At 47.9% G+C, this 24998-nt stretch overlaps 1 protein-coding gene across 1 annotated transcript in view; it reads left to right on the forward strand.

Annotated features, from left to right (window-relative positions):
* The window catches only part of adgrv1 (adhesion G protein-coupled receptor V1), a 138424-nt gene that overhangs the window by 90393 nt on the left and 23033 nt on the right, over positions 1–24998 (forward strand). Inside the window, exons 87-92 of the mRNA XM_079751739.1 lie at positions 38–290; positions 1000–1139; positions 2426–2580; positions 3037–3137; positions 18920–19036; positions 21974–22152. Of these exons, the coding sequence (XP_079607865.1) occupies positions 38–290; positions 1000–1139; positions 2426–2580; positions 3037–3137; positions 18920–19036; positions 21974–22152 (945 nt within the window). The remainder of the gene's footprint in view (positions 1–37; positions 291–999; positions 1140–2425; positions 2581–3036; positions 3138–18919; positions 19037–21973; positions 22153–24998) is intronic.

A 24998-nucleotide genomic window follows, 5' to 3' on the forward strand; every position in this document is an offset into this window, starting at 1 on the left:
CGTGGCGTTTTACCGTGGACTTCATTCCCCCCCCCAGAGGCCTCACCATCCTGGACACCTGCCCCTACCTCTCCATCTCGGCCTTCCACTGGTACCCCACGCAGATCAACGGCTACGTCTTCACGGGCCGCAACGCCGACACCTTCCAGCTGCCCGACGCCCTGCTGGCGGTCCCGCCGCCCACCGCAGGCCCGCTGCTGCCCTCCGCCTGCCGCCAGCTCCAGCTGACGGAGTACGCCACCGACCACTGGTTCCTCACCGGAGACAAGGCCCTGGCCCTCAACGGCAAGGTACGGCCCCCAGGGCCCCGACGGCATTGCTTCTAATTCAACCTTAAAACAGGAGGACTCCTTTGCTCCAGGGCAGTGCTTTGTTGTTGTAATGTTCAGTGTTCTCCCCGCGGCAACCGCCGTCATGGCGATGCTATTGCAGTGTTGATGCATAGGTGTGACAGTGAGGTGAAGAGCAATGTTTTTTAAATGTGTGTGAATTGTTTTGGAGCAAAGGCGTTTGAAAGCTCTCTTCAACACTCTCAAAGTATATCCTATACTTACTCAGGTCTTATCTTAATAATTAATGTATAATGAAGCATTTCTATAATTACCACCACCAGGTGGCAGTATTGATCCAGGCCATTTCTCTCCCTCTCTCCTTGTATTTCTATCTCTCTGTCTTTCTTTCTCTGTGTCTCTCTCTCTATCTGAATCTCTCTCTTTCTCTATCACTGTGTATCTCTATCTCTGTCTTTTCTTTCTCTTTCTCCTTCTCTGTGTCTCTCTCTTTCTCTGAATCTCTCTTTATCTGCATCACTGTGCATCTCTCTCTTTCTCTTTCTCTGTATCTCCCTCTCTCTCTCCCTCTCCCTCCCTCTCTCTCCCTCTCTCTCTCTCCCTCTCCCTCCCTCTCTCTCTCTCCCTCTCCCTCTCTCTCTCTCTGTCTCTCTCTCACTCTCTCTTTCTGTACATCTCCTTTACTCCTGCCCTCTGCGTCTCTCTCCAGGTATTCTCCGTCAGCCTGCAGGACAGAGCTTCGGGGCCCCTGGCTGACGGTATGGAGGTGGTGTATCGTATCCACACCTCTGGGCAGCGGGCCCCAACGGGCCAGTCCCTGTGCCTCCTGTGGAACCGGGCGGCAGAAAGGTACACGATCCGCACCCCCTCCATGTTGTCAGAAACATCACAAAGCATATAAATATAAAAAGTATTTCGTGTGATATAATTACTTTTCTCGGTTAATCAACTGCAACTGTATTGCAGTTCCTCCAGCCTTCCTCCATTATCTTCTCCAGTTGTCAGGTTACAGGATTGAACGTGTGCCACTCAAGGCCCTGTAGGTGCATGTAGGGTTTCCATCATGCCAACGAACCGAGTGATGCCAGCCCTCTCGGTCGATGCTCTCAGGAGTCGCTGGCACCGCTGTGGTCCTACCGTCTGCTCTTCAGGCTCTCTGGCGGCCATCAGCCCAGCGTCCGGCGTCCGCCGTGACTCAGTAGGAAAGCAGAGCGAGCGGGGAGGAAGGGAGCGGAGAAGTGGAGAAGTTGTGTCAGGATGACGTGGAGGAGTGCAAGTCTATGTGTTGAAGACAGTGTAAACCAGTGTATTCTTCAGCGTCGTAAACGTTTGCCATGCCATGCGTGTTCGTCCTCACGGCCAGATGGACGCTTATCTTAAAGGCCTCAGACCCTGGGTGGGGGTCCCAGTTCAATTCACATCATTTCCTGTGTTGGGTCAAGTAAGTCCTGAGGGCTTCCTGTTTGAGGCGTATGCACTTGGCCCGTTCCCCGCACTGTGTGTTGCACACAGTCCCCAAGGAAGTCACCCTGGCCTAGAACCGCAGTTGGCAAGAACAGCGAGTTACAAAGATCTGGCAGCTTCTGTGATCTAAGCAACAGCTGTCTGTAAGATACATCCCATACTGAGAGATAGAGAGCGAGAGAGAGAGAGAGAATTCTACTGTATTAAGTAAGGTAACGGATATTGACACAGAAGAGGAACTATTCTTCGGCAAAAGGGTTCTGTTATTATGAAAAGTTGGAAGCTCAATTTGTTATCTTTTCTTTCAAACATTTCAGAGGTCGTCACAAACATGTTTCCCACGCGCTCTGTATTTACCCTGAATCATTCAAAGGAGCTAATGCACGTCATAACTGATCTCTAGAAGCCTCAGGGCTTTTGGCATTGCTCAGCCGTCAGTCATGCTGGTTCCTGACAATATCATCAGAATTATGAATTAATTGTTTGGTCTTGTTTAATTAGGTGCCCCTGCTAAGTCTCTTATTCTCTCTTTCTCTCTCTCTCTCTTTCTTCTTCTTCTTCTTCTTCTTCTTCTTCTTCTTCTTTTTCTTCTTCTTATTTTTCTGCTCCTCCTCTTCCTCCTCCTCCTCTTCCTCCTCTTCCTCCTCCTCCTCCTCCTCCTCCTCCTTCAGCTGGCTGTCGGAGGAGCAGGTCTGCCGGGTGGTGGAGGACGGCGGGAGGTACGTGGAGTGTGCGTGCTCCCACCTCTCCGTCTACACCGCCTCCGCGGGCGCCTCCTCCTCCTACAACGAAGCCTTCTATGCCTCCGGCTTCATCTGCATATCAGGTACGCAGCCGCTACAGTCACTGTGGTCCAAAAACTTATTTTTGGAGTTAGTGTAAAAGCAATACTACCTAATATTTATAGAAACACAGGTACGGGTAATGGCATTACATTTGTGGTCCAAAATAGCGTATTTTAGGTTGCCTGCGGCCAGTGAACCCTTCAGAGAGGAGGAAGTAGATCTCAAGTAGAAAACCAGCATCAATCCCTGGCCTAGTGTACATTCAAAAGGCGGTTGGTGATTCTGGTGGATTTTTCCCCATTTTCTTTATTAATCTCCACTATGTTTCTCCTTCTCTGGCGTTGTTTAGTTTTGTGTCTTTTTCTTTTGCTCAGCCAACTCATTTCATTTTGAACCCTTCCAGATTCTTACCACCCTCACACACAGCATTAGCTGGTTGTAAAGACGCTGACTTGGGCTTGACCCGAATGACCTTGGATTCTCCCTTTCCCCGCCAGGCTTTGCGTTGGCCATCGTGTCCCACCTGCTGTGCTCCCGTGTCCCCATGTTCGCTGCCAAGCTGCTCACTCACATGATGGTGGGATGCCTGTGGACCCAGGTGAGCCCTCCTCACCGCACAGCCACACGCACAGAAGTCACAATGCCTGTCTTTGGTCTCACCGTTAACCGACCCCGTCCGGGTGGGCGGTCTTGGTGCTCCATTAGTCAGACTGGGGCCTCGGTACAGCCAAGCTCGCCTCCGGCTCCCAGTGGGAGGAAGCACACTTGTTTGGGTTGGCCTGTTCAGCCACTTACTGAGTCTCACTTGCAGCCAGAAAGAAATGAAGGAGCCTGAAGGCAGGAGCCCCGTGAACCTTTTTAGAGGAGTTGCCGTCGTCTATTCTCTGTGTGTTGAATCAACACCCTGCAATACTAGGCGCACTATTGTTACGTAATGATGAATAAATACCACACCATCAGAATCCCTGCACATTGCAAATTCCTACCTCAAACACCTTCCCTACAAGACACACGTTAGCTGAACACACACTGAACACACACTGAACACACACTGAACACAAACTGAACACACACTGAGGCCCATCACGGCGGCCGTCTTTTGCGGGCCGGCGCCCTTGACGACAGAACCATGCCCCCCCCCCCCCCCCCCCCAGTGTCCCCGCAGCCCCGGACCATAAAAACGCAAGCTGCCGAGGTATCGTCGAACGAGGCAGATATGTAGGGTCGGTTTTCCGTCAAGGTTCTGCGGCTCTGGCAGGTTCACTCGTGTGCGAATACATGTGTTTGTGCGTGAGGCTGGGTGTGGTAATTTTCCGCTGGCGTCCAGTCCCCTGTGGTTGTCAAACACAGACCCTCTCGAGGCGGACTGTCGTCGGGGGCCGACCGGCCTCAAACCTGTTTATGGCCCCCCCGGATGAGTCCCTGATCTCAATCGGGTTTCGGGTGGAAAATTCCGTCCAGTCCCTGCTGGGCTGTCCCACACCGTATCGGGGTCCAGGCCTTGGGTTTGGAGGCGAGCGCCACGTCTCCGGGTTGGTGCTCTTATCGTGTGTAGGGTGCTTTGTGTTCTGCGCTGTATGTCTATGGTCCTGTACTATTCTGCCCATTGGTTTTTGAACGTGTCAGCGTTTTTGTTAAACTCACAAGGGCCATAGTCATTTCTATCGTCTTTCAGATATTGCTGAAAAATCGAATTGATTAATTAACTTTGAAAGTGCTACAGTCACCGTTAATAAAAAACACTAAACTACCCATAACTGCAAAGACTTGCTTTTCAGAAACAAGTAGTGTTGTGACCGGCCTAGCGGTCGAAGCCAGCGGGATGGAGGCCAGACAGACGGATAAACGGAATGTCTCTGTAGAGCTTCAGCTGCGATCTGTAGGGCCACGGTGCACAGATAAAGAAACGATGATTATTTGGTGTTGGAAACGGGGTTGGTGCGCGATAGGTTTGTGCGCGGCCTCTGTTTCAGATAAGCATCTAGGTGGAGTCTGGAGATATCTGTCTTGCAACAGCAGGTTTGGAGAAGAAAACAGTGCCTGGTTGAACCCGGTAGGCTGAGATCCCCTGATGGAACAAATCATTTGGATTGAATAACAAACCTTTTTTGCATTAATAGTGAATTTTCCCTAGAGCTTAAGTGTTTGTCTGTTAAATTAACCCGCTGAGCTTACATGGGTGAAGAACAACTCTGATGCCCCTGATGTTTTCGAGGACTTGATCTGGATAAGAAAAGTCAGGAATTCTCGGAAAATGCATTGCTGGAAATTCAGTTTACGGGACCAGTCGAAATTTAGGCTTAAACAAGGTTATATATCGATGGAATGATTAACTGCCTTAAAAGTGTGTGTTTTGTTGACACACTGCTATGAAATGAATGGAGGTCAGCAAACAGACCAAGCTCCAACGTGCGGGTTATATTTAACTTGCTTCATAGGTTCACGTGTGGATGCAGTGTTTGACAGGATGCCCTTTATACAGCGATACTCTGGTATCGCTGTATCTCTATGGTCCTGTCATACTCTGCCCATTGGTTTCTGAACGTGTCAGCGTTTTGTTCAACGCATGATGGCCATAGTCATATCTATCATCTATCAGATTTTGTTAAAATATCGAATTGATTAATTAACTTTGAATTTGCTAAAGTCACCGTAATAAAAAACACTAAACTATCCATAACTGCAAAGACTTGCTTTTCGGAAACAGGTAGCAGCTGATTTTCGTTTTGGTTTTATTTAATCAGAGCTTAAGAAACGTATTACCACACATACAGAAGATATTGTTCAACCCGCACTCAACATCACAACCAAGAAGGAACTTTCAGAGTGGCATGCTTTTGTTTTTCTGCTGCAGAACTTTCATAATGTGGAACTGGAAGTATGAGGTGTTACCAAACCTGTGTGTGTGTGTGCGTGTGCGTGTGTGTGTGTGTGTGTGTGTGTGTGTGTGTGTGTGTGTGTGTGTGTGTGTGAGTGCGTGCGTTACAGCAGAACAGGCCAGTTACTCCTTCCCACAGCAAGACAACTGAAGATTGTCTCTGTGGAATGGAAATTTACCTGTGTGTGTTGGCACCCTTCACAATCGTGCCAATAACACACATTATACTAGCGACTCTGTGAACAAAAACATTCCGTGCTGATACAGCTCATTTAGCTATTAAATAAACAACCATTGTGTCATAATTATTGTAGAGTAGTATCAAATTAGAACAAATTAAACAAATTAATCAAGTGGTTCATAATATAAGTTGTCCTGCAAGTTTGTGTTCTATTCAACCTTAAGCCAATGAAACCAGCACAATTGATTTAGTGAGTATATGTCTTGAAGCACGTCAGTCAAAGGACATTTTAAAATAATTACCACACCCAACGATTTCCTTGTGTCTGGGGGGAACTACTATCGTCTTGTATTGTGACTAAGGCTTTGCAATCAGCTGCAGATAATGTGTGTGGCATATGAGTTTCAGTTTAACTGGTTTGGCATGGGAATATTGACATGGGGTATTTACCAGTAGGTATTCGATACATGTATAAATGAAGCAAACAATAAAATTATTTCTTGTTTAGCAAACATCCTTTTTTTTTACGTGGTATCTCTTTTATGACATTCAACAAAGTAATCTATTCCATTTTGGCACTGTAACTCAAATATCACCGTCATTTACAGCAAACAGCAACTTAATCCTATGTTTTTGCCAGTCAGTGGTTGTGAAGTTTCTACTCGTCTGTAGTTGAGTTTATTTTGTTGTTTGTTTCAGGGACCATTTACAAGATACATTAGTTACATATTTATGTTCCGTACCAGATCTGAACTCAAGTTGCATTTTTTGCATGCATTTTTTTTGCGTCCTTCCACATTATGGAGGGACAGTGAGAGTGTCTGAGAACAGGGCTAAGCCCCTCGGACACTTATACTATCACTGACACTTACACTGTAGAGTCTGACGCACAAAACCTCACCATGTCCCTGCTGGTGCCACCAGTGATGAGTGATGGATCACAAATTATGCTTCGCTACTTGTGTATTTGGCCACAGAAGAGCTAACTTGGATAAGTCTAGCCATTAGCTCACCAAGTGAGAGGCTGTGTAATGTCAGGTAGGAGGTTGAAATTGGTATAATATGTAACCGGTCTGCTGATGTTGGACGCAAGCCATTTATTCCTAGTTACGTTCCCAGCATTGTAGTCGTATGAGCGGTTCATTTACCTCCGACGCATAGACTCAGATCAAAACGACAGCGGTGTTAATGTGTAGCACCGCTGGGCAAAGGGTCAGTACACAGGAAGAATCCAAAAGGGATAAAGCTGTCCTTTGTTGTACAATTTTAGCTCCCATCTCTCTCACCCCCTCTTCCACTTTTATGTTTTTGGTGTGTGTGTGTGTGTGTGTGTGTGTGTGTGTGTGTGTGTGTGTGTTTTTGTGCGTGCGTGTGTGTGATTGCGTGTCATCCATTGGAGAGGAAGGTCCTCTCGGCCCCTGACCCATCGAATGCGAAACACATTTAGCATCCATTGTGAATTCAAATAACATCCTATGCAGACTTCTTCCATGAGTTGACATGTTTTGTCCGTCTTTGGTTGCTAGGCTGTTTATTTTGTTTTGTTCCCGGGTTAGCGTGTACACGGTTGGACCTTTAGCTCTGGTTATGAACAACGGGGTTGGGGGGGGGGGGGGTTGAGATGGAGAGATTTGGATGTTATTGTTATTCCACATCTCTCTCTCTCTCTCTCTCTCTCTCTCTCTCTCTCTCTCTCCTCCATTAACTGAAAAGGGGAAATATGAAAAGCCAACTCTGAAGATATGAGATCTCTGTTGTTGTAAGAAAGGACTAATTTGTGCGTCTTAGCGTCTCAGTCACTGCGACCGCACTTCCTCAGGAAGTTTATCTATTCTCAGGCCTCATACGATCTGTCATTCTATCAGTAAACCCTGTGTGTATGTGTGTTTACGTGCTAACTGTGCTGCTGACGTCAGGCATAATTCCCGACACCACTTGTTTGGAGAGGAGAGAGGGTGGGAGAGGAGAGTGCGGAGAGGAGAGGAGAGCTTTTCTTTGTTCCTTTAGTGACTCTTTGATTCACACCTTCCATTGCAACGCCGTTTTCCCTCTACATTCTTTGTATGTGTTCTTTAAGCTGCTCTGAGACCTTTTTAAGATGCACAAATAACACTTAAGCATGGTCCTGAACTCTGGGCTGTGCTTCAAAGCCCACTAAGGGCTGGCAAGTGATGTCATGGTGTAAAGTAACAGGCTACACCCATGAGACAAGGTGGATGGGACTGTTGGAGTGTGTGTGTGTGTGTGTGTGTGTGTGTGTGTGTGTGGGCCTGTTGGGAGGTTTGCGTTACTTGCTATTGGCAGATTGACACTTAGAAAGATATAAAGCTAGCAATAGGACCAGAGTGTCCTCTAAGAATTGAATTGACTTTAAGAACTTTTTTGGCATGGAGTATAAACATCTATACTGTCAGAGCAGGTTGCCAAATGAAACAAAGGAAAAATAAAGAATAAAGAACAGCAAGGTGAAATATTGATTATCAGTACAAATACAGTGCAAAAAAATGACTCAGTACTGAAGTAGCTTGGGCTTTTGTCCAAAGCGACTTACCATACGTGCATTCAACCATGAAGATCATTCATTGTTGATGAAGAATCATTTGAGTTAATACAAATTCAGACGGAGCCCCACCCATCCACACACACCGCGGCGTTATACTAGACATATCTGAGAAGCCTAACCCTCTCTAGTGGGTCGTGGTGGGGATGGTGTTATCACATTGACTTGGAACATTATTGTGTGTGTGTGTGTGTGTGTGTGTGTGTGTGTGCGCGCGCATCGGTGTGCGTGTCGGTGTGCACGTGTCCGTGCCTGCGTGCATGTGTGTGTGCGCGGCCTGTGTGTTGGGTTTCTGCATTCGACACACAGCTCGCCTCAGACTCCCCGCTCCAACTCTGGACACCAATGCCTCACGACTCACAAGCCAGATCTCAAACGTGTTTTGCTCCACCAACAGGTGACCCTAAACCCACCCACGGCCACCATTGAACTTTCTCCCATTTTCCAGAAAAAGCACAGCAAACAAGCGAGCTGGAGGCCAGATCAGTTTCCAACATCAGGACTTTGTCACCTACCCAGCTCCGGGCTTCCTGGCTGGGGGCCATGACACACACAGCGGTGCATACACCCTGGAAGCAAGTGGGGTCAGTGGTCGACGGTCCATAGGCTCAAATTAGTTATGGTTGAAGGTGATGGCCATGGTCTGTACATATTAGTCTGCTCCTCTGAGATGGGTATGCTCTTCGTCAGTTCGGTTCTTCACTTCCAACAGAAATATATAAAAGAACAGGATAACAATAAACAAACCAGCAATAATTCTTAATTTTCATAAAACAAAGGAATATAGCGACCTTAATAGATAATTTGTGTAATGCAACAGTGGTCGCAAGTCTACAGACACTCTGAGATCCCCTGTGTCTAGTGGTGTGTACTTGCCAAGGAGACGGGGCTTCCCAAGGTCGGGCAGCAGACTCCTCTCTTCAGACCCATTGTTTGGCCAATAGGCGAATGACTAAGGTGAATGACAAATAATAGCCTGACTAAATCTTGATTCAACCGGACACGGCTCACATTTCAACATGGTCCCCATGGGTATAACGTTAGGTTAACTGTTTAGAAATGTATCCCCCTTGCTCTAAAACAGCAAAAAGCAGCCTGACCAGTAGAACTCACTTCTGATTACATTGGTGGAAACGATACAAAAAAAGCGGCTACAAAACTAGTACTAGTACTAGTACTTTTGGGGTATTTCTTGCCTAGTACGGACCTCATGGCTGGGGCCTGTCCACAATCCTTACACTTGACAACCAACGCAGATGTCCATGACATGAAGTTTTACGACGGTGGCATAAAAGTGAATCACAAATCAGGAACTGTAGGGCCGCCCAGAAGCAAATATACCCAAGTTATTGATATAGCAATCATTAGTATTGAGGAAAGCCCCTGGGACTATCCTAAAGAGAAAGTGAAACATTAAAATAATCCCTTTAACATCATTCTAGGGCTTTCATATGCTTTGTTGTTCTTTTTATTGAATGTACTCTCATTCCCTAAGGAACACTGCTTGACAATTAACTATACTTGCTGATAACGACTTAAAATGCAGTAGTTATAGTTTATGACATATGATTGTTCGTAGGTAAAGTAAAAGGCCAGTTGCTTGTCTAGTAGGTGTTGTGTAATCTTGGGTTCAGCGTTTTGGTCAAATCTTTTTTTCAAACCCTTCCCAAACAAACCAGGGTTTCCAGTGAGCGCTGACTCATCCTGCTCTCATATGTTGGGAAGAGGCAGCTTGTTCTGGCTGGCATACAACAGTTAAGAGGAAAGAAAACATAACCAATGGTTGAATTTGATGAACTTGTTTACCTCAAAGCTTTTGAGGGCAGTTATATTATCACAAGTTCTACTCGTCAGGAGGATTCAAATTAATATGTAGTGAATATATTCAAACAGCAATGTTTTTTGTTCCTTGAAATAATAGAACATGTCTTGAAATGGAAATAGAAAGTCCTGCATTATGTTTTATTCCTTCCTTGGCACAAAAAAATTGGATAGAGGGAGGGCACGGTATGAAAGGAAATGGGATATAAACAGACTTGTTCTCAGCTAGTCTGACAAATCTGCTTAGTCACTTTGTGAACATGCTTTTGGAACTTGCTATTGTTCCCAACAATACACAAAAATGGAAGATACACTGTTTACGATTCAGAGATCTGGATCTGCCTGTGTGAGGCCCTTGTGAATTTAGCATTCTGGTGCACACATCTCGATCCAATAACTGTATATATATATACGCACACACACACACAGCAGCACACACTGCTCTCCACCTAGCTTTTGATGACCAGTAGGGGTCGCTCTAGGTCCACAAAACAAGTTCAGCAGTAACGCTGAGCTGAACTGCCTGATCAATAGTTTCCCCCAGAGTTCAGTGCTTATTTAACAACTATCTATTTGGGGACTATGCAAATAAAAAGAAAATGCCAGACTATGGCATTGTGTACAGAAGGCTCCATCGAAGTTCACCCATATTGCTTCTTAGAAATGATCGCACATTGCAGAATCCAGCCCAGATGTTGCCTAATATACACAAACAGGAGGGTTATATGCATTTGATTTGATTCGACTCAGGAGCCTTAGAGGAATGAAGGGATAGCACAGCAAGGGGTTGTGTTTGTGAGTGAGGGTGCAGCACAATGCACAATGGCTCAGTGAACGGATCACCCACTAGTTCACCCGGTCAGGCTCGGTCAGCCTCTGTAATCACCGAGACTCATGGAGGCTGCAACCCGCTCTGCTTACACAGGGGGGTATCGCTGCTATCCAAACTAAAATGGTTGTTGTTTTTCTAGTTCCTCCCCACTGCCCTCCCTGGCATTTCACCGAACCCAAGCGGCCGCTCTCGTTGTATTTTCACACCTCCTCCATATTGCATATCTAAAATTCTGATATCCTCAGCATCACTCCCGCCATCGTGGCGAGACCTGGACTCAGCAATCAATTCCCACGATGATGCAACAGGTCACCATGGAAACAATGCTGCCATCCATCCGTATACAGTGTGTGTGTGTGTGTGTGTGCGTGTGAGAGAGTGTGTACTCCTCGGCTGGCCGTGAAGCTATGATGTAATCAAATTGAAAAACGACCATCAGCAGATCGGTAGGATGGCATCCATATGGCCGGGTGGACGCGGTCCTAAATATAGCAGCATGGCGTCGGCTCTCTGCTGGATTCATAACAGATCCGGTTTGTAAATAGCCTTCACTGTTGCACAAACACGGGGCGATTAGCTTTTGTCCACCAGAATTGGTTGGAAAGGCCCTTCATAATGTTAATCCTTAAGATAATGCTATTGGAAGAAAAAAAAATGCCTGGACACACGCTGCTGCAGTCGCCGCTGGGTGTGTTTGTGTTGCGTTGCCCTCCCTCAGAGCTCAGTGTAGGTTAGTCAAACTCACAGTTACACACACACACACACGCAGCTTCACACACGGTGGTTTGTGGTCGACTAAAGTCAGCTGAAGCAGCCAGTATGTCATTAGCGTGCTGACCTTGAGCAGCTGGCTTTAATGGTTTCAGTGTGTGTGTGCATGTGTGTCTGCGTGCGTGTGTTCTGAGAACTTGCGTGGAGTGAGTGTGGTGTCACATCTGGCTTGCGTGTCATGCACCAGATGTTGATGGACCAGATAGAAGAGCGGTCCTATCCAACTGAAGGCACACTTGCGTAGTTGAATGAAGGAGGGGCTCTTTTGAAGCTAAATGTTTATTGTGTGGGTGGCAATAGTGACGGCAATGTGGCTTCATCACCAAATTGGTGAGAAACACGATCATAATCACAACCGTTTAGGCATGGATAACCTGATGGGGTATGTAGATGTTGAGCCGCTTTGAAACTGCAGATTGAACAAAGTTTACGGCGTCGTGTGTTGATAAGATGTTGTTAATAAAGGGACAATGTGGCAATCTTTTCTGAGGAAAATGAGTTTCCCCGTTTAGTGCTGACAGATGGCTGTTTGTTCTGTCACACGCACGAACCCTTGGAAAGTCCCAGCTGCAGTTACTGCTAATCCCTTACCTGTAGCTGAGAGTTGTTGATCCATCATGCCTCACCCCATGAAGGCACACTCGCACGCACACACACACACTAACACATAGGACACACACACACTAACACATAGGACACACGCACACTAACACATAGGACACACGCACACTAACACATAGGACACACACACACTAACTCATAGGACACACACTAACACATAGGAAACACGCACACTCACATTTACACACACACACACACACACACACACACACACACAAATACACACACACACACACACTTACTGTTTCCTGATAAGTGCTGATGTCAGCAGAGGGGGGTGTGGGTGGTTGTTTGCTGGTTGTTTGGTAGTCAAACAGCATACAGGGAATGGGTGTTTATGTGCCAACAGCTGGCTCTGCCTGGCCAGTTACGGTAAGTATTAACCCAAAACAGCGCTGAACTTTACTGCTTCACTCTCTGACATTAAGAAACTGGACATGACTACTTCCTTAAACCAGAAAAATAATCTTACAGTAAGTACAATAAACGATATATGACTTGGGTGGAGAGAGGGAGCAATAGATTAGCATGGGCAGGATAACAATAACATTGTGTGTGGATATACATTTAAAATTAATTTCAAACATATCCAGTAGAATGTGTTTGGGAGCTGTTCATTGTGGCGAGAATAGAGAGCGTTGGTTAGAGAGCAGATTGTGTGCTTAAGATATGTTGTTGTGCAGCATGACCCATGCCCTTTATGGGCCAAGCCATTCAAAGGAAAGAACAAAGAAAAACTTGATCTAGCTGATGTAGAAATCATCTCTCTCTCTCTCTCTCTCTCTCTCTCTCTCTCTCTCTCTCTCTCTCTCTCTCTCTCTCTCTCTCTCTCTCTCTCTCTCTCTCTCTCTCTCATTCTCGATCAGTTGTCTTCTCCCTTCAGCACCTTCCTGATCGTCTCAGAGACCTCACATGTCTACTCTGCCTATCCAGAGTCGTGCCCCCCTCCCCCCGTCTGGCCCACTAACCCAACTACCCAGCCATCCCCACGACGACCTGCTTCTTACGCCGGCGCGTACAAAAGCCTGCCTGTGTGTGTGGATCAGGCCGGGCGCAAACAGGGATCAGGCACACCAGGGCCCGGGTCTGCAGCATGTGAGAGGGGGTGTTGTGGTTTGCACATGATCAGCGCGACTGCAGCAGTAAACATGTTTCTCCCAGGGGCTTTTGTGGTGGGGGAGCGGGGGGGGTTGGGGCAAGGCACGACATGGCATCGAACCTGACACGCTTTCTACACCGGGACGATGACATCCGAGCGAATATGGTCTTTATGTTTATTGTCAACGTTTCACAAAATGGATGCGTAGTTATTCTCTTATTCTCTTCTGACCTCTGACTCAAAAATACGGTTAAGAACACTAAAAAACGTAAACAGCGTTGACCCGAGTATACACCTGCGTTTGACCCACATATTCTCCGCCACCGTAGAATACATACCAACGCGTTTATTTAAAACACAGAACATCTTCCTCATCTCATCTCTCTCTCTCTCTCTCTCTCTCTCTCTCTCTCTCTCTCTCTCTGTCTCTCTGTCTCTCTCTCTCTCTCTCTCTCTGTCTCTCTCTCTCTCTCTCTCTCTCTCTCTCTCTCTCTCTCTCTCTCTCTCTCTCTCTGAACAAAGGCATGGGAGAGGCAACACCCTCAGAGATGCTGGCTGGGGCTGGAGCCAGCTAGATCTGACTGGTAGCGATAGAGCAGAAGGAGGGGGGGGGGTGGTTGGAGGGGAGGGGGAGGAGGGGGAGGAGGAGGAGGAAGTGGGGAGCAGCGCACCAAGGCTGGAGCGGGGGTTGGTGGATCGGGATGGGGTGGAGCTGTGTGTAGGACGAGATTGCATCGAGAGAGGGAGGGAGCGAGAGGGAGAGCGAGGGGAGCATTGGAAAGGGGCGAGTGTGTGTGGGGTGTGTGTGTGGAGGGGGAGGAGGGGAGGATGAGTTGGGGCTACAGAGAAGTGCTCGGGACATTAGTCTAGATAGAGGCTCGGGCACGTAGAAGGAGGCCCCAGTCAAGCACTGATGTGAGGGAGGCTATTTTTAGCCTGAGCTGGCGCGCTCGGCTGCGTTAGCACGGGCGTAGCGAGGGGCCCCGGGATCAATAGCAGAACTTGCAGGCCGACAGGGCCCGCCCCCACTGCACCGTGGCGGTACCAGCGCGTTCGCTGGCGTGGGCGCGCTCACTCACTTTGTGTTGTCCGTCTTGGTCGGACAATGGATTTCCTTTTAATGTGCCATAAGTGTACATGTGTGGTGTCTTCCTGGTGAAACCGTGGGCTTGCTCCTCAGTCGCCCCCGTTGATGAAGGAGAGGACTAGTTGGGAGGTCCTCGGTCAATGTTGAACGCGTGTCTGGTCGTGGTGGGCAAACCCACTTTTCGTATCGATGCGGAAGTGAAAAGTTTAGTCTGAATTTGTTGAGAAACGTTCCCCCGGAGGAACACAGTCGCGCTACTTCAGGCACTTAGATAACACAGCAGCCAATTGAACGCAGACTGAAATAACAAACAGTCGCCCATGTGCTTTGGAACAAAAGCAATCTTCTGATTGGGCGGTTTTGTTGGAGCTGAACCAATAGCTGGAGTCCATGGCCTTGGGCTGAGAAAAGGAATCCTATTTTGCACCATTCTCTTAGGCTTTGCTCTCCAACATTACAAACATTATTTAGAAGCTCTAATGTTCATGTTTTAATCCTGTTTTTGTATCACTTTGCCCCTTTTTATCCCTCTCGGAAGGGAATCCCTGTCTCTTTTCCTCTGTCCTTCTCACCAGCTCTGGGTCTGTGTGTCAGTTGCACGTGAGAGAAACAGTCTCACACTATGTAATCCCCCTACCCCGGGATCATAAATGAGAGGTTGTTTGCCTTGGCGTGTGTATCTGTGGTTCCTGTTTTATCAGACATGGAAGGCTACGTGCACGCACGCACGCACGCACGCACGCACGCGCAAAGCACATGGATGCAGCCCATTCGAGGAGACCTTCGGCCCTCCCATGAAAGTGTTTGGAGGGGTTTTGGAGCCCGGGGGTCTAGACAGGTCGACTCCTCTGCCGCCACCCCTAGGAGCCGTAGGAGGATGGTCGGGGAGGCGGTGCCTGGACAACAAACAAACCTCGCCCCCATCAGGTCCCTCGGTTCAACTCTCTGAGATCAACTCTGAACCATGGCCTAACACTAGCATTAACCCAGCCCTGTGTCTTTCACTAAGTGGCTTCTCTTACCGGAGACACACACACATGCACACATGTACACACACACGCACGCACACTCACACACACACTCACACACTCCACTCGGGACATACACACTATTATCCGCCTCGCCCGGCCGTTCGACCGAACATTCACCTTTACCTGGGCCCTGTAGCTGTGCTGAAACCGAACAGACGCAGAACAGAGCGGTTCCTTGCCCAGCCCTCTGGCGCACACACACATACACACACTCACACACACGTGTTCACACGCACACACACACACACACACACACACACACACACACACACAGACAAACACCTGAATCCAGTTACAAGCGCATCGACACGGCCTACAAAAAACAAAAACAAAAAAAGTGTTTGTGTTCGACGGCACGAGTCAGCACGTATATCTCTGCTGTGGGGAAGAGCAGAATGTAACAGACTAAACATACAGGATAACAGGTATTCAAGGAGGTTTCATCTGAGCAGTGGGAGAGAGGGAGAGGGGGAGGGAGGGAGAGAGAGAGGGGGGGGGGGCAGAGGGGGTGTGAGGGGGGGTAGAGGAGGAGAGAGAGAGAGAGAGAGAGACGCAGGCTCCTACAGTTTCTGTTTCACAATGCCTGAATGACCCCCACCTGCTTTATGCCGTCTCCGCTTCCTGGACTGTGAGGTCATCGCCCGGTCAGCAACATTCTACAGAAACTCGCTGGTGTGCATTCTGCTGGTCTCCGATTATAATAAAAGTTGTTTTATTGTTAAAGCCAGATCATCGAAATCGGATGACATAACGATCCTGCTTTTAGCCTCGAGGCTATTTACCATTTCAGACTGATGTACTATTCCAAATATCTGAACACTACCTTCCCATGTAGAGTTATGCTGAGCTGCTATGATGACAACACACACAATTTTGCTGACAAACACCATGCGTGAAAACCTGTTCTCTCTTACTCTGTTTTGATAAACGAGGGAGGAAAGCAGCAAAGGTCACCTCAGTGTTTGTTCATAATCCACCCAAGCTAGCCTTAGATAAATAAAGTAGGAAAATCACAGGTGTTCTTAATGTGTAAATGTTGTCATCAGAATGGCCTGCACGCTTGAACTTTCGTTGCACTTGTTGCACCAATTGTTTAAATTGATATTATAATGATGCATTATAGATTCAAAGAAAATGAAATTCTTTGTAAACGGCAGCAACAACTACATAGCAGGTTACTGAAGCGGTTTACACCTGCAGAACCACACTATGGAAGGACATGAGCTCAGATAACATCTTAGAAATGTTGCGGTTACACGCCTGAACTTCGCGTGTTAACACATTGACGTGCGCTTTCTGGTTGTGGCCAATGAGCCGCACGTCAATTTCTGTTGTGTTAGCACGACACCGACATTGTTGTTGTCGACGCGGCGTTCCTAACACGTTGCTTGCTCTAATGGCCGCTCAAGTATTCTGATGCTTCTCTTCCTGCGCTTGGACAGGAAGAGAAGAGTGCCCCCACCGCTCCCGGCCCCCTCCTCTCTCATCAGCTCTGTTATCATGTTACCTGGATCTTTTGTTATCCCCGACGCTATCCAAGTGTGTAATACAAATGTGTTGAGAGGTTATTAGACAAAGGTGCAGTTCCCAGCGCACATATCAGCCGGCATTAGTGTATCGGTGTGCGTGCGTGTTTGTGTGTGTGTTTGTGTGCGTGTGAATGTGTGCCGTCAGCGTGTGTATGTGTTTGTGAGAGTGTGTGTGTGTGTGTGTGTGTACTCCGATTACACTTGAAACATTTTGTCTTTGCATGTGTTGGGCCCTGCTTGTTTTGCTGTGCGTTTGGGTCGACTGTACGGCGGGCTGGGTCCTTGACCCTCCTTGAGCCTCCCTTTGCCAAATAAACAAAACAACAACAAGGGAGAAAAAAGAAGTAGAAGAAGAAGAAACAGCGAGCGTAGTCCTCCTTCCCACAAGCCATCTGACCGGGCCGGCTCTCTGGCTCCCCTGAAGGATGTGGACGCTGTGCGGGAACGGCCTCATGGCCAGGGCACAGAGCCACAGACAGGGCGTCTGTCCTTCCCATTGAGTCGTCACTCAGCCAGACTACAGGGTGATACCCCAGGTGCACCTTGTTCTGGAACACTGTCACTTTCCCAATCCAAAGAGTCATTGTGGTGGGAGTAATCATGGTTTTCACTTCAAGGCGACTACCTGCCTTTCCCCTACACGCTGGTTCTGTTCACAGTGTTTGTACATGTGTGATGTTGTTGTAGCAGTGTTTACTGTAGGGAAAAGCTGTTTGTTGAGGTGTGTCGTGAACACGTTTTCTTCCTGCCCTTATATGGAAATTCTGCATCTCAATTCAAGGCAAACCCTGTCGTCAGACTTCTGTGGTGAGAAATTATCTATCTTTAATCGTTATTATGGTCTGAACCCAACTAGATAATAACTAATAAATCGCATTATTATCTGGTCCTCCTGACATTACATTATAATATCATGAGAACTAATTGAGACACTTGAAATAGCATCACATTCAAGTTACCGTTGTAACTTTTAATGGCTGCAATTTTGATATTAAGTCATTGAAGAATCTGCTTTCTAGCCTTTTGTTGACCGCAGACCAACATTGGACAGATATATTGCTTCTCAAAGCAAACCTGTCTCCACATCACTTAAACTTTCTGCCATCAAGTGATAATTCCAAAGTTTGGTTTATTTATGTCGATGATGTTGTACAGTAATAGCCCAGGAGGAGGAGAAGAGAAACTGCACTTACGGGAGACGATTGTGGATATAAGGATGGGTGACTTTATCTCTGAAGATAAACACCGCGCTGCTCAGAGCCATGCAGTCATTTAAGGCTTAGGCGTGGGTCAGGTTATGGCGATCAGCTATTCTTGGCCACACCCGCAGCCCAGCCATTGATATCGGTCACAGGCCTGACCGCAGTCTGGCCTGCACCACAGGGCTCTGTGAGATGGGCTTTTTACGGCAGAAGCCTCATCACTCATTTCACCAGGAAGGGTGTTTGGCGAACACATGGCGTCTCAGTGCCAGTAAGTCCCCCCGAGCCCCCCCTCGTTAATCAGAGCTGTCGGAGCCCCATATCCGGGTCTCTGATGCCCACTGTGGATTTATGTACCGCGGTTTGCCCTATATATCGGCCGGTAGACTGGGGCTCTGCGCTGGGGTGTTAGGCTGTCTACCTGAAGCCAGACGGGGCGGGGTGGGTGGGGGTGGCATTGATCTCATAAACTCTCATAGGGTCCCGATCTCATTCCCATGCAGCTCAGACCTTCTGTGTATGTGTGTGTTCTTGATCTCATTCTTGGAGAACATTTCCAGACATTCTGGTACAGGTCGCCTTCTTTAGTGTGTGTGTGTGTGTGTGTGTGTGTGTGCGCACCAATTTGCATTCACGTCGTCCAATACCTTGATGTGTACAAAACAGATATGCATATGTATGCAATGGTTTACCAAACCTCGGCGCGAGCAGCCATTGAGGTGGGCGGGGCGGTTCCTCATGTGTAAGTGCGTGTGTTCCTCCCCTCAGATCTGCTTCCTGGTGTCGGTGTTCCGTGGGAGGATGTTCTCTGAGGAGGGCTGTGCTGCCCTGGCGCTGTTCACCCACTACTTCCACCTCAGCCAGTTCAGCTGGATGCTCATCCAGGTAACCCCGGCTCATGGCTGTGAATACACCCACGGTTCGTTTAGGTACGGCACTACAGACACAATATAAATTGATTGTTTCAAATCAATTCATCCTGTACTGGATGTCATGTCAGTCTTCTGAAGTCACCGTGGCTCATTCTCGAAGGTTTCTGCAGACAGAGCCCAAAGGCAATGTTAAGGGTTGTATTGTCAGCTTAGATTGGATGTACTACATTGGATGCGTTGTATTTGCAGCAAAAAAAGAATCACAGCCAGTCTGGGCTTATAAAGGACCTTCTCCTGACAGACAAAGCTGTGTCTGCAGAGGCTGCTGAGCTCAACAATGAAAAAGCTATTTGTTGCGCCTTGTGTCCAAACATCAGACTTAGCACTACTGAAGGTAGCCTTATGACTGGGTGATTGACCATTATTTAAATAGTTGTTCCTGTACAACTTGTTTTGAAGAAATGTGTAAAAGTGGCAATAAATCACAAGCCATTGGATATGTAAATATATGTGGCCGACTGTATGGCTTATTTGTCGTTATTCAGGCAACCACAATATCTCCTCTGTCAGATTTATTTCACTGGAAGTCAGACAGGGTTCAAATGTTCTGCTCCTTTCCCAAATGCCATCCTGATACGGGGGGGGGGGACTAGTCATTCTCTCGCTGCATCCTTACACAGCCCAAGTGGTTTGATGTAGGCAGTAAAGCTCCAGCCCTTGGCTCGTTGAACACGGCCAGCTTTATGTGAAGGTATTGACGGAGGAAGCGCCACAGGGCTCCACGACTTGACCCACTGTCCCTCCCAAACAGCAGCAGCGACTGCGGCTTAAACTGTTGTGTCAACGCACCCCCCCCGCCCCCTCTCCTTCTGCTCCCCGCTCCTGTGTGACGTCACTCCAGTGAAAAGTCAGCTGGGCTGAGCTCAGGCTAGGGGCTTAAGTAATGGCGTGCAAAAGACTTTCCCTGAAAACCATGTGAAACAAAACAAGTCTAGAAGGAAGAAAAACACGTTGAGAAAATATGATTTATTTAGGTGATTTTCATTCCAACACAAGGCTCAAGAATCCAACCCATGGAAACGCCTTGGAAAGTCAGTTGTTGCCTTTTCCACCACTGCTGATTCATCGTGGGATTTTCCTCCATTCTCCCCACATAGAGCAGGAAAAATAAATAATAAAATACTGCTTAAATCCTGGATGGTTGTTCACAGAGGTAAACCGGCTGTGTTTATCCAATACAATTGTTAATAACAACCATGTTCTGACACTGAGCTAACTGACGCTAAATGTTATTTTCCCTCTCAAAGTCGCTACGCGTCACTCTGCTTCCCTCGCCACTTAATGGGAAACTGTTAATGTGAATTAAATCACTGTTTACGTCGTGTTTATAAGCTCTTCTGGCTCCAGAACCGTTTTCATTTAGCTTTGGTGAAGCATCTTGAGATAAGATCCCTGGCGTAAGCTAACTCATAGGCGCTACGTGCTTAGCATCGTATAGACTTGTCAAAGCGCTGCACTGATGACCTCAGGGAATGCTCAACGGTTCTAAAGAGCTTTGGTCACAAGCTGCCTCTTCACATCTACGTGTTGTGAGCCGTTCCTCCTGTTTATGTATGGTCTTTTGCCGCTCTTTTACTCCTTTACCAGTGCTTCAAGGTAGATTCTTGAATTGACTCTACTTTAATTCAATTCTACGGGGTAACGGCATTTTTATATTCTTCTTACTATAGACTTCTCATGTTCAGAAATGTGGTAGGAACCAACTGGTCAACTCTGTGTTTATAAGGTGATCTGTTGTGCTTTGGTGAGTCCAACGTCACGTCCTAGTATAGGCCTACTATACACCATCCCTTACAAATAAATTGAGTACTTTGTCGAAACAGACCAAAAATAGTCCTGGCCAAAAACATCGGCAAACAAATCGTAGGCCCACATCTATCGGCTGACATTATCCCAACCAGCTTAACGCCAGGCAGGAAGGTATGTGTGATCTACACTGTGGTGCCTGAATTCTCACTATCTGGTGCTGTTTGCATTGTTGGTGCATTTCTAATAGCATGGATGATAGTCGCTTGTGGTTTGATCTCCCGGTCACAGGAAGGGGTTTGTTTTATCCTTTGCTGTTACTTCACGGCTGTGTCAACGCTTCAGAGTGGCTATACTCTGTGTATGTAGCGGATGTTAGACACTTGGCCAATAACACAATTGAACAAGAAAGAGATCAATGCAGACATCTCGAATAGACGAAAAAGCGCTGATGCGTAGTGCCATTGAAAACAACCTAAACAGAGAAGGCCTTAAGTCTGAGTGTGTTTATGTTGGTCCATTAGACAGGTATGTAGCCAAGGAACAATTGCCTCCCCTGCGTCTCCCTTTGTTGACCGACTGTTTCCATGAGTAATGTGTTCCATATTGTTAAACCGCCTCTGGTTGAATAAACGGATTACACGAGCGCGGTACTTAGGCGCTGCTGAACACGCTCTAACGCGAGTCTTGGATCTGCTGTCAAGTGGATGGGAGTGGCCCCGCGGCGTGTTCCCTCTGAGACACACAGCGGAGGCCCGGTGCGTTCTGCCTGGGCCGCAGTCTACAGCTGATCAGCCCACGCGCCTGTTCAACAGCCCTGGGTTGTGTGTTCTCAGGCGTATGGCGTCCTCTCAGAGCTTGGAGAAAATTAAAACAACAAAAAGCATGCCTGAGTGTCGAGACAGGTGTTTGCGTGTGTTTCTTTGCACCTGAACCTCGCATGGACTCGAGCGCAATACGGTGTCTGTGCGTTCGAGGCACCCTCCTCTCCCTTTCTCCCATCTACGTGCAAACACGCACGAGGAAGCCATGCAACCTGTCAATCAATCGGTCTGTCTGCCCTCGAACCAGTTCCACACATTGTACATTGCTAGCCTTAACCCTAACACCTTCCAACCCTATGTGACCCCCCACCCCTCACCAGGCGGTGAACTTCTGGCAGGTGCTGGTGATGAACGACGAGCACACGGACCGCCGCGAAGTGCTCTACGTCCTGCTGGGCTGGGGACTTCCTGCCGTGGTCATCGTGCTGCTGGTCATCGTGCTGCTGGGCGGCTTCGGCTGGACCATCCACGCCGTGTACGGCCTGGTGAACGGGGACGTGTGAGTGGCCCTCATACACGCTACAGATCGGGGCCCCGTGGGTCGGCTCGGCTCAGGAGGTAGAGCGGGTTGACCTGAACCCGGAAGGTTGCTAGTTCGATCCCCGGCTCCTCCTAGCAAGCTGAGCGCCGAGGTGTCCCTGAGCGAGACGTCTTGCGTGGTTGACTCCGCTGTCGGCGTATGATTGTGTGTGTGAACCATTGTCAGACCCTTTGGTTTAAAGCGTCTGTTAAATGCCCTCAATGTAAAATGTAAATGTATGGAAGAAGCACTGTGCATATACGTGCCTACACACTTCTAGACAACACAAAACACACAGAGACAGACCCTGGAGTTACACTAAGGCCTTCGGCGACCATAACGGCAATTAATGGTCTCCGCTGTTTGCTAAATCCTGTCTGAACCTTCCGGATGACTGCAGCTCTCCGGTATTTTCGCAGGGCTTAGGACGGGGTAAGTACCGTTTCGGACCTCCAGTTCCTGTAAGCGTCGGGGAAGGAGTAGCGTGAGGGGGTGTGGAGGAAGTCAAGTTTAAATTAATAAAAAATGTAGAAAATAAACATCACAATGTAATCTTGGACGCACAAACACACACACAGGAAGACACAGAAGGCGCCCTGTGAGTGTGTGTGTTTGTGTGCGCGCATGTGCCTGAGTAAGGGATGTTTGGATAAACAGTCAACTATTTATAGAACACTGAGTAACCCCCCCCTGATGAAGTCATCGTGGGTAATTATACCTGCCCCAGGTGGAGCTGTTCTAAACGTTCTGTTTGCATGTTGGTGAGTACACTATTGCACCATGCGGTTATAACATTGATGTCATGGTCTCTGGGCCAAAGTGAACCGTTGCTCTGCCTGGTGACTAAGAGGTAGCCTGTGTGTCTGTGAAGGTCAGCACAAAACACTGATGAAGGAGGAATTCTCGGATGCTAAAATTAGCCCTCCGGTTTAGGCGTGTCTCGCTTCTGCATGCAAACAGCAGTGTGCTTTCTGCTGGTCTGTGTGTTTGTGTGTGTGTGGGTGTAGGTTATCCAACACAGACCTGCATTCAGTTCATTAGGAAGTAAACAACTAGCCCCAACATATCTCTCTCTCTCTCTCTCTCTCTCTCTCTCTCTCTCCCTTTCTCGGTTTCTCGATCTCTCCTCATCAATGTAAACAGGTGAGCTCATGTTGGTCTCAGCTGTTCTCAGTTCCAGCCTGCGAGCGGGGAATGGGTATCGAGAAACAGAGCGTGAGCATCAGCACCGTTGTCATGTAAATGCCTTGTTGTGCATCTCACCTGTTGTTTTGGTGACTTTCTGTCCCCCCCCCCCCCCCCCCCCCCCCCCCCACTCAACACCCAAGCCCCCGTACAATCATGGTACTAATCCATACCGTCATCTGGATTACTCTGGTGCGTCTGTGGACGTTGTTGACGTTGCTGACATTATCCTGTGTGTATGTAGATTATAAATACGGTTAAAAGCACTGTTATCTTCGTCATCTGTTACCTGCGTGTTGTTTTTTGATGACGGCTCCGGTATCCTCATTCAGGTCTGCCAGGATTTGTTCTTGAATTAGCGGCAAGTGATCTAGGGAAGGCTAGTTTCTCACGCTAGCAGGCTAGCACAAGATTGAGGAGCTACGTCAGAAGGCCCCTCGGAGTCACTTCTATGGCGTCTAGCATCCAACAGCAAGTGAGAGAGCACTGAACTCTCTCTCTATCCATCCATATAACTATCTGTTAGTGCATCGTTCCAAACACCGACACATACTGTGTTCGCTTCCTGCTGCAGGAAGGCCCGGTGACTGTGGTTGCCGTGGCGACACGGCATTTGCTAGCGTTCTGTTCGAGACCGACTGTCTGAAGGGTCCTTTGTGACGAACTAGACCGCTGTAATCGCACGCAGAACACATTCAGCAGCAGTGCTTTGGATTGATGTGAATCTGACGCATTTGATTTTATGAACGTCATCCGACATAAATGTATACGGACGCATATGCAGAATCTCCACGTCAATGTATCGCAAGTTGATGTTTTGGGTGAAAGTTTGTTCTCATTGCTCATCCGAAACCTTGAGACTTGATTACCGGTGGACATTGTTTTTAGTGTATCAGTGTTTCCAAACCTTAATGGATGCTGACTCATAGTTTTGAATAATTTGTTTTTGAGTTTTTAGCTCTGGGGCTGAAAGTTGCATTCCAACACAACAACGGAGATGGAGAGACATTGATTGAGGGCCTCGACCTTATTAGACGCAGAACAGGCTCCGACACAGCACCTCAAGAGACTGCAGGGTGGAATGTCTGATGAGCTGTGGCTTTGAAATGTCCGATCTATTAGTGTAGAAAACAGAACAGAATCTGTTGCTTCTCCGCTTTATTTACTGTGCGTCCCTTAAAATGTGGCCAACCCCTGCCCCAACATGCGGGTAGCCCCACATAGGCTGAGCCAGCCTTAACCTAGCCCAACGTAGACTTTAACTCACCCCCGTGTCCCCACACCACCACCGTGAGTCGATCACATGGCTCCGTCTGGAAGGGTCTCTTTTTTTGGTATTATTTGCTTGATCTCACTGCAGGAATCTCTGGGGTATAGAGTTCTTGTGAGAAGCAGAATTCTTGCTGCTCACAAGGCCACGAAAGGGGGGACAAACACACGCACAATCTCACCCACACACACAGCAGACACACATAGACACAAGCAGACACACACACACACACACACACACACACACACTTCCATTTCGTCTACACCCGCTCCTGTTTTGAACCCCCCCCATCCGTGCCACGGGCCCCAGTTGATGAAACTGCTTTTGTTTGTCATACCACGCGTTGTGTTATGGCTCGTGGAGGACACAC

This window comes from Pollachius pollachius (genome assembly GCF_949987615.1).
Source record: "Pollachius pollachius genome assembly, chromosome: 1".
NCBI lineage: Eukaryota > Metazoa > Chordata > Actinopteri > Gadiformes > Gadidae > Pollachius > Pollachius pollachius.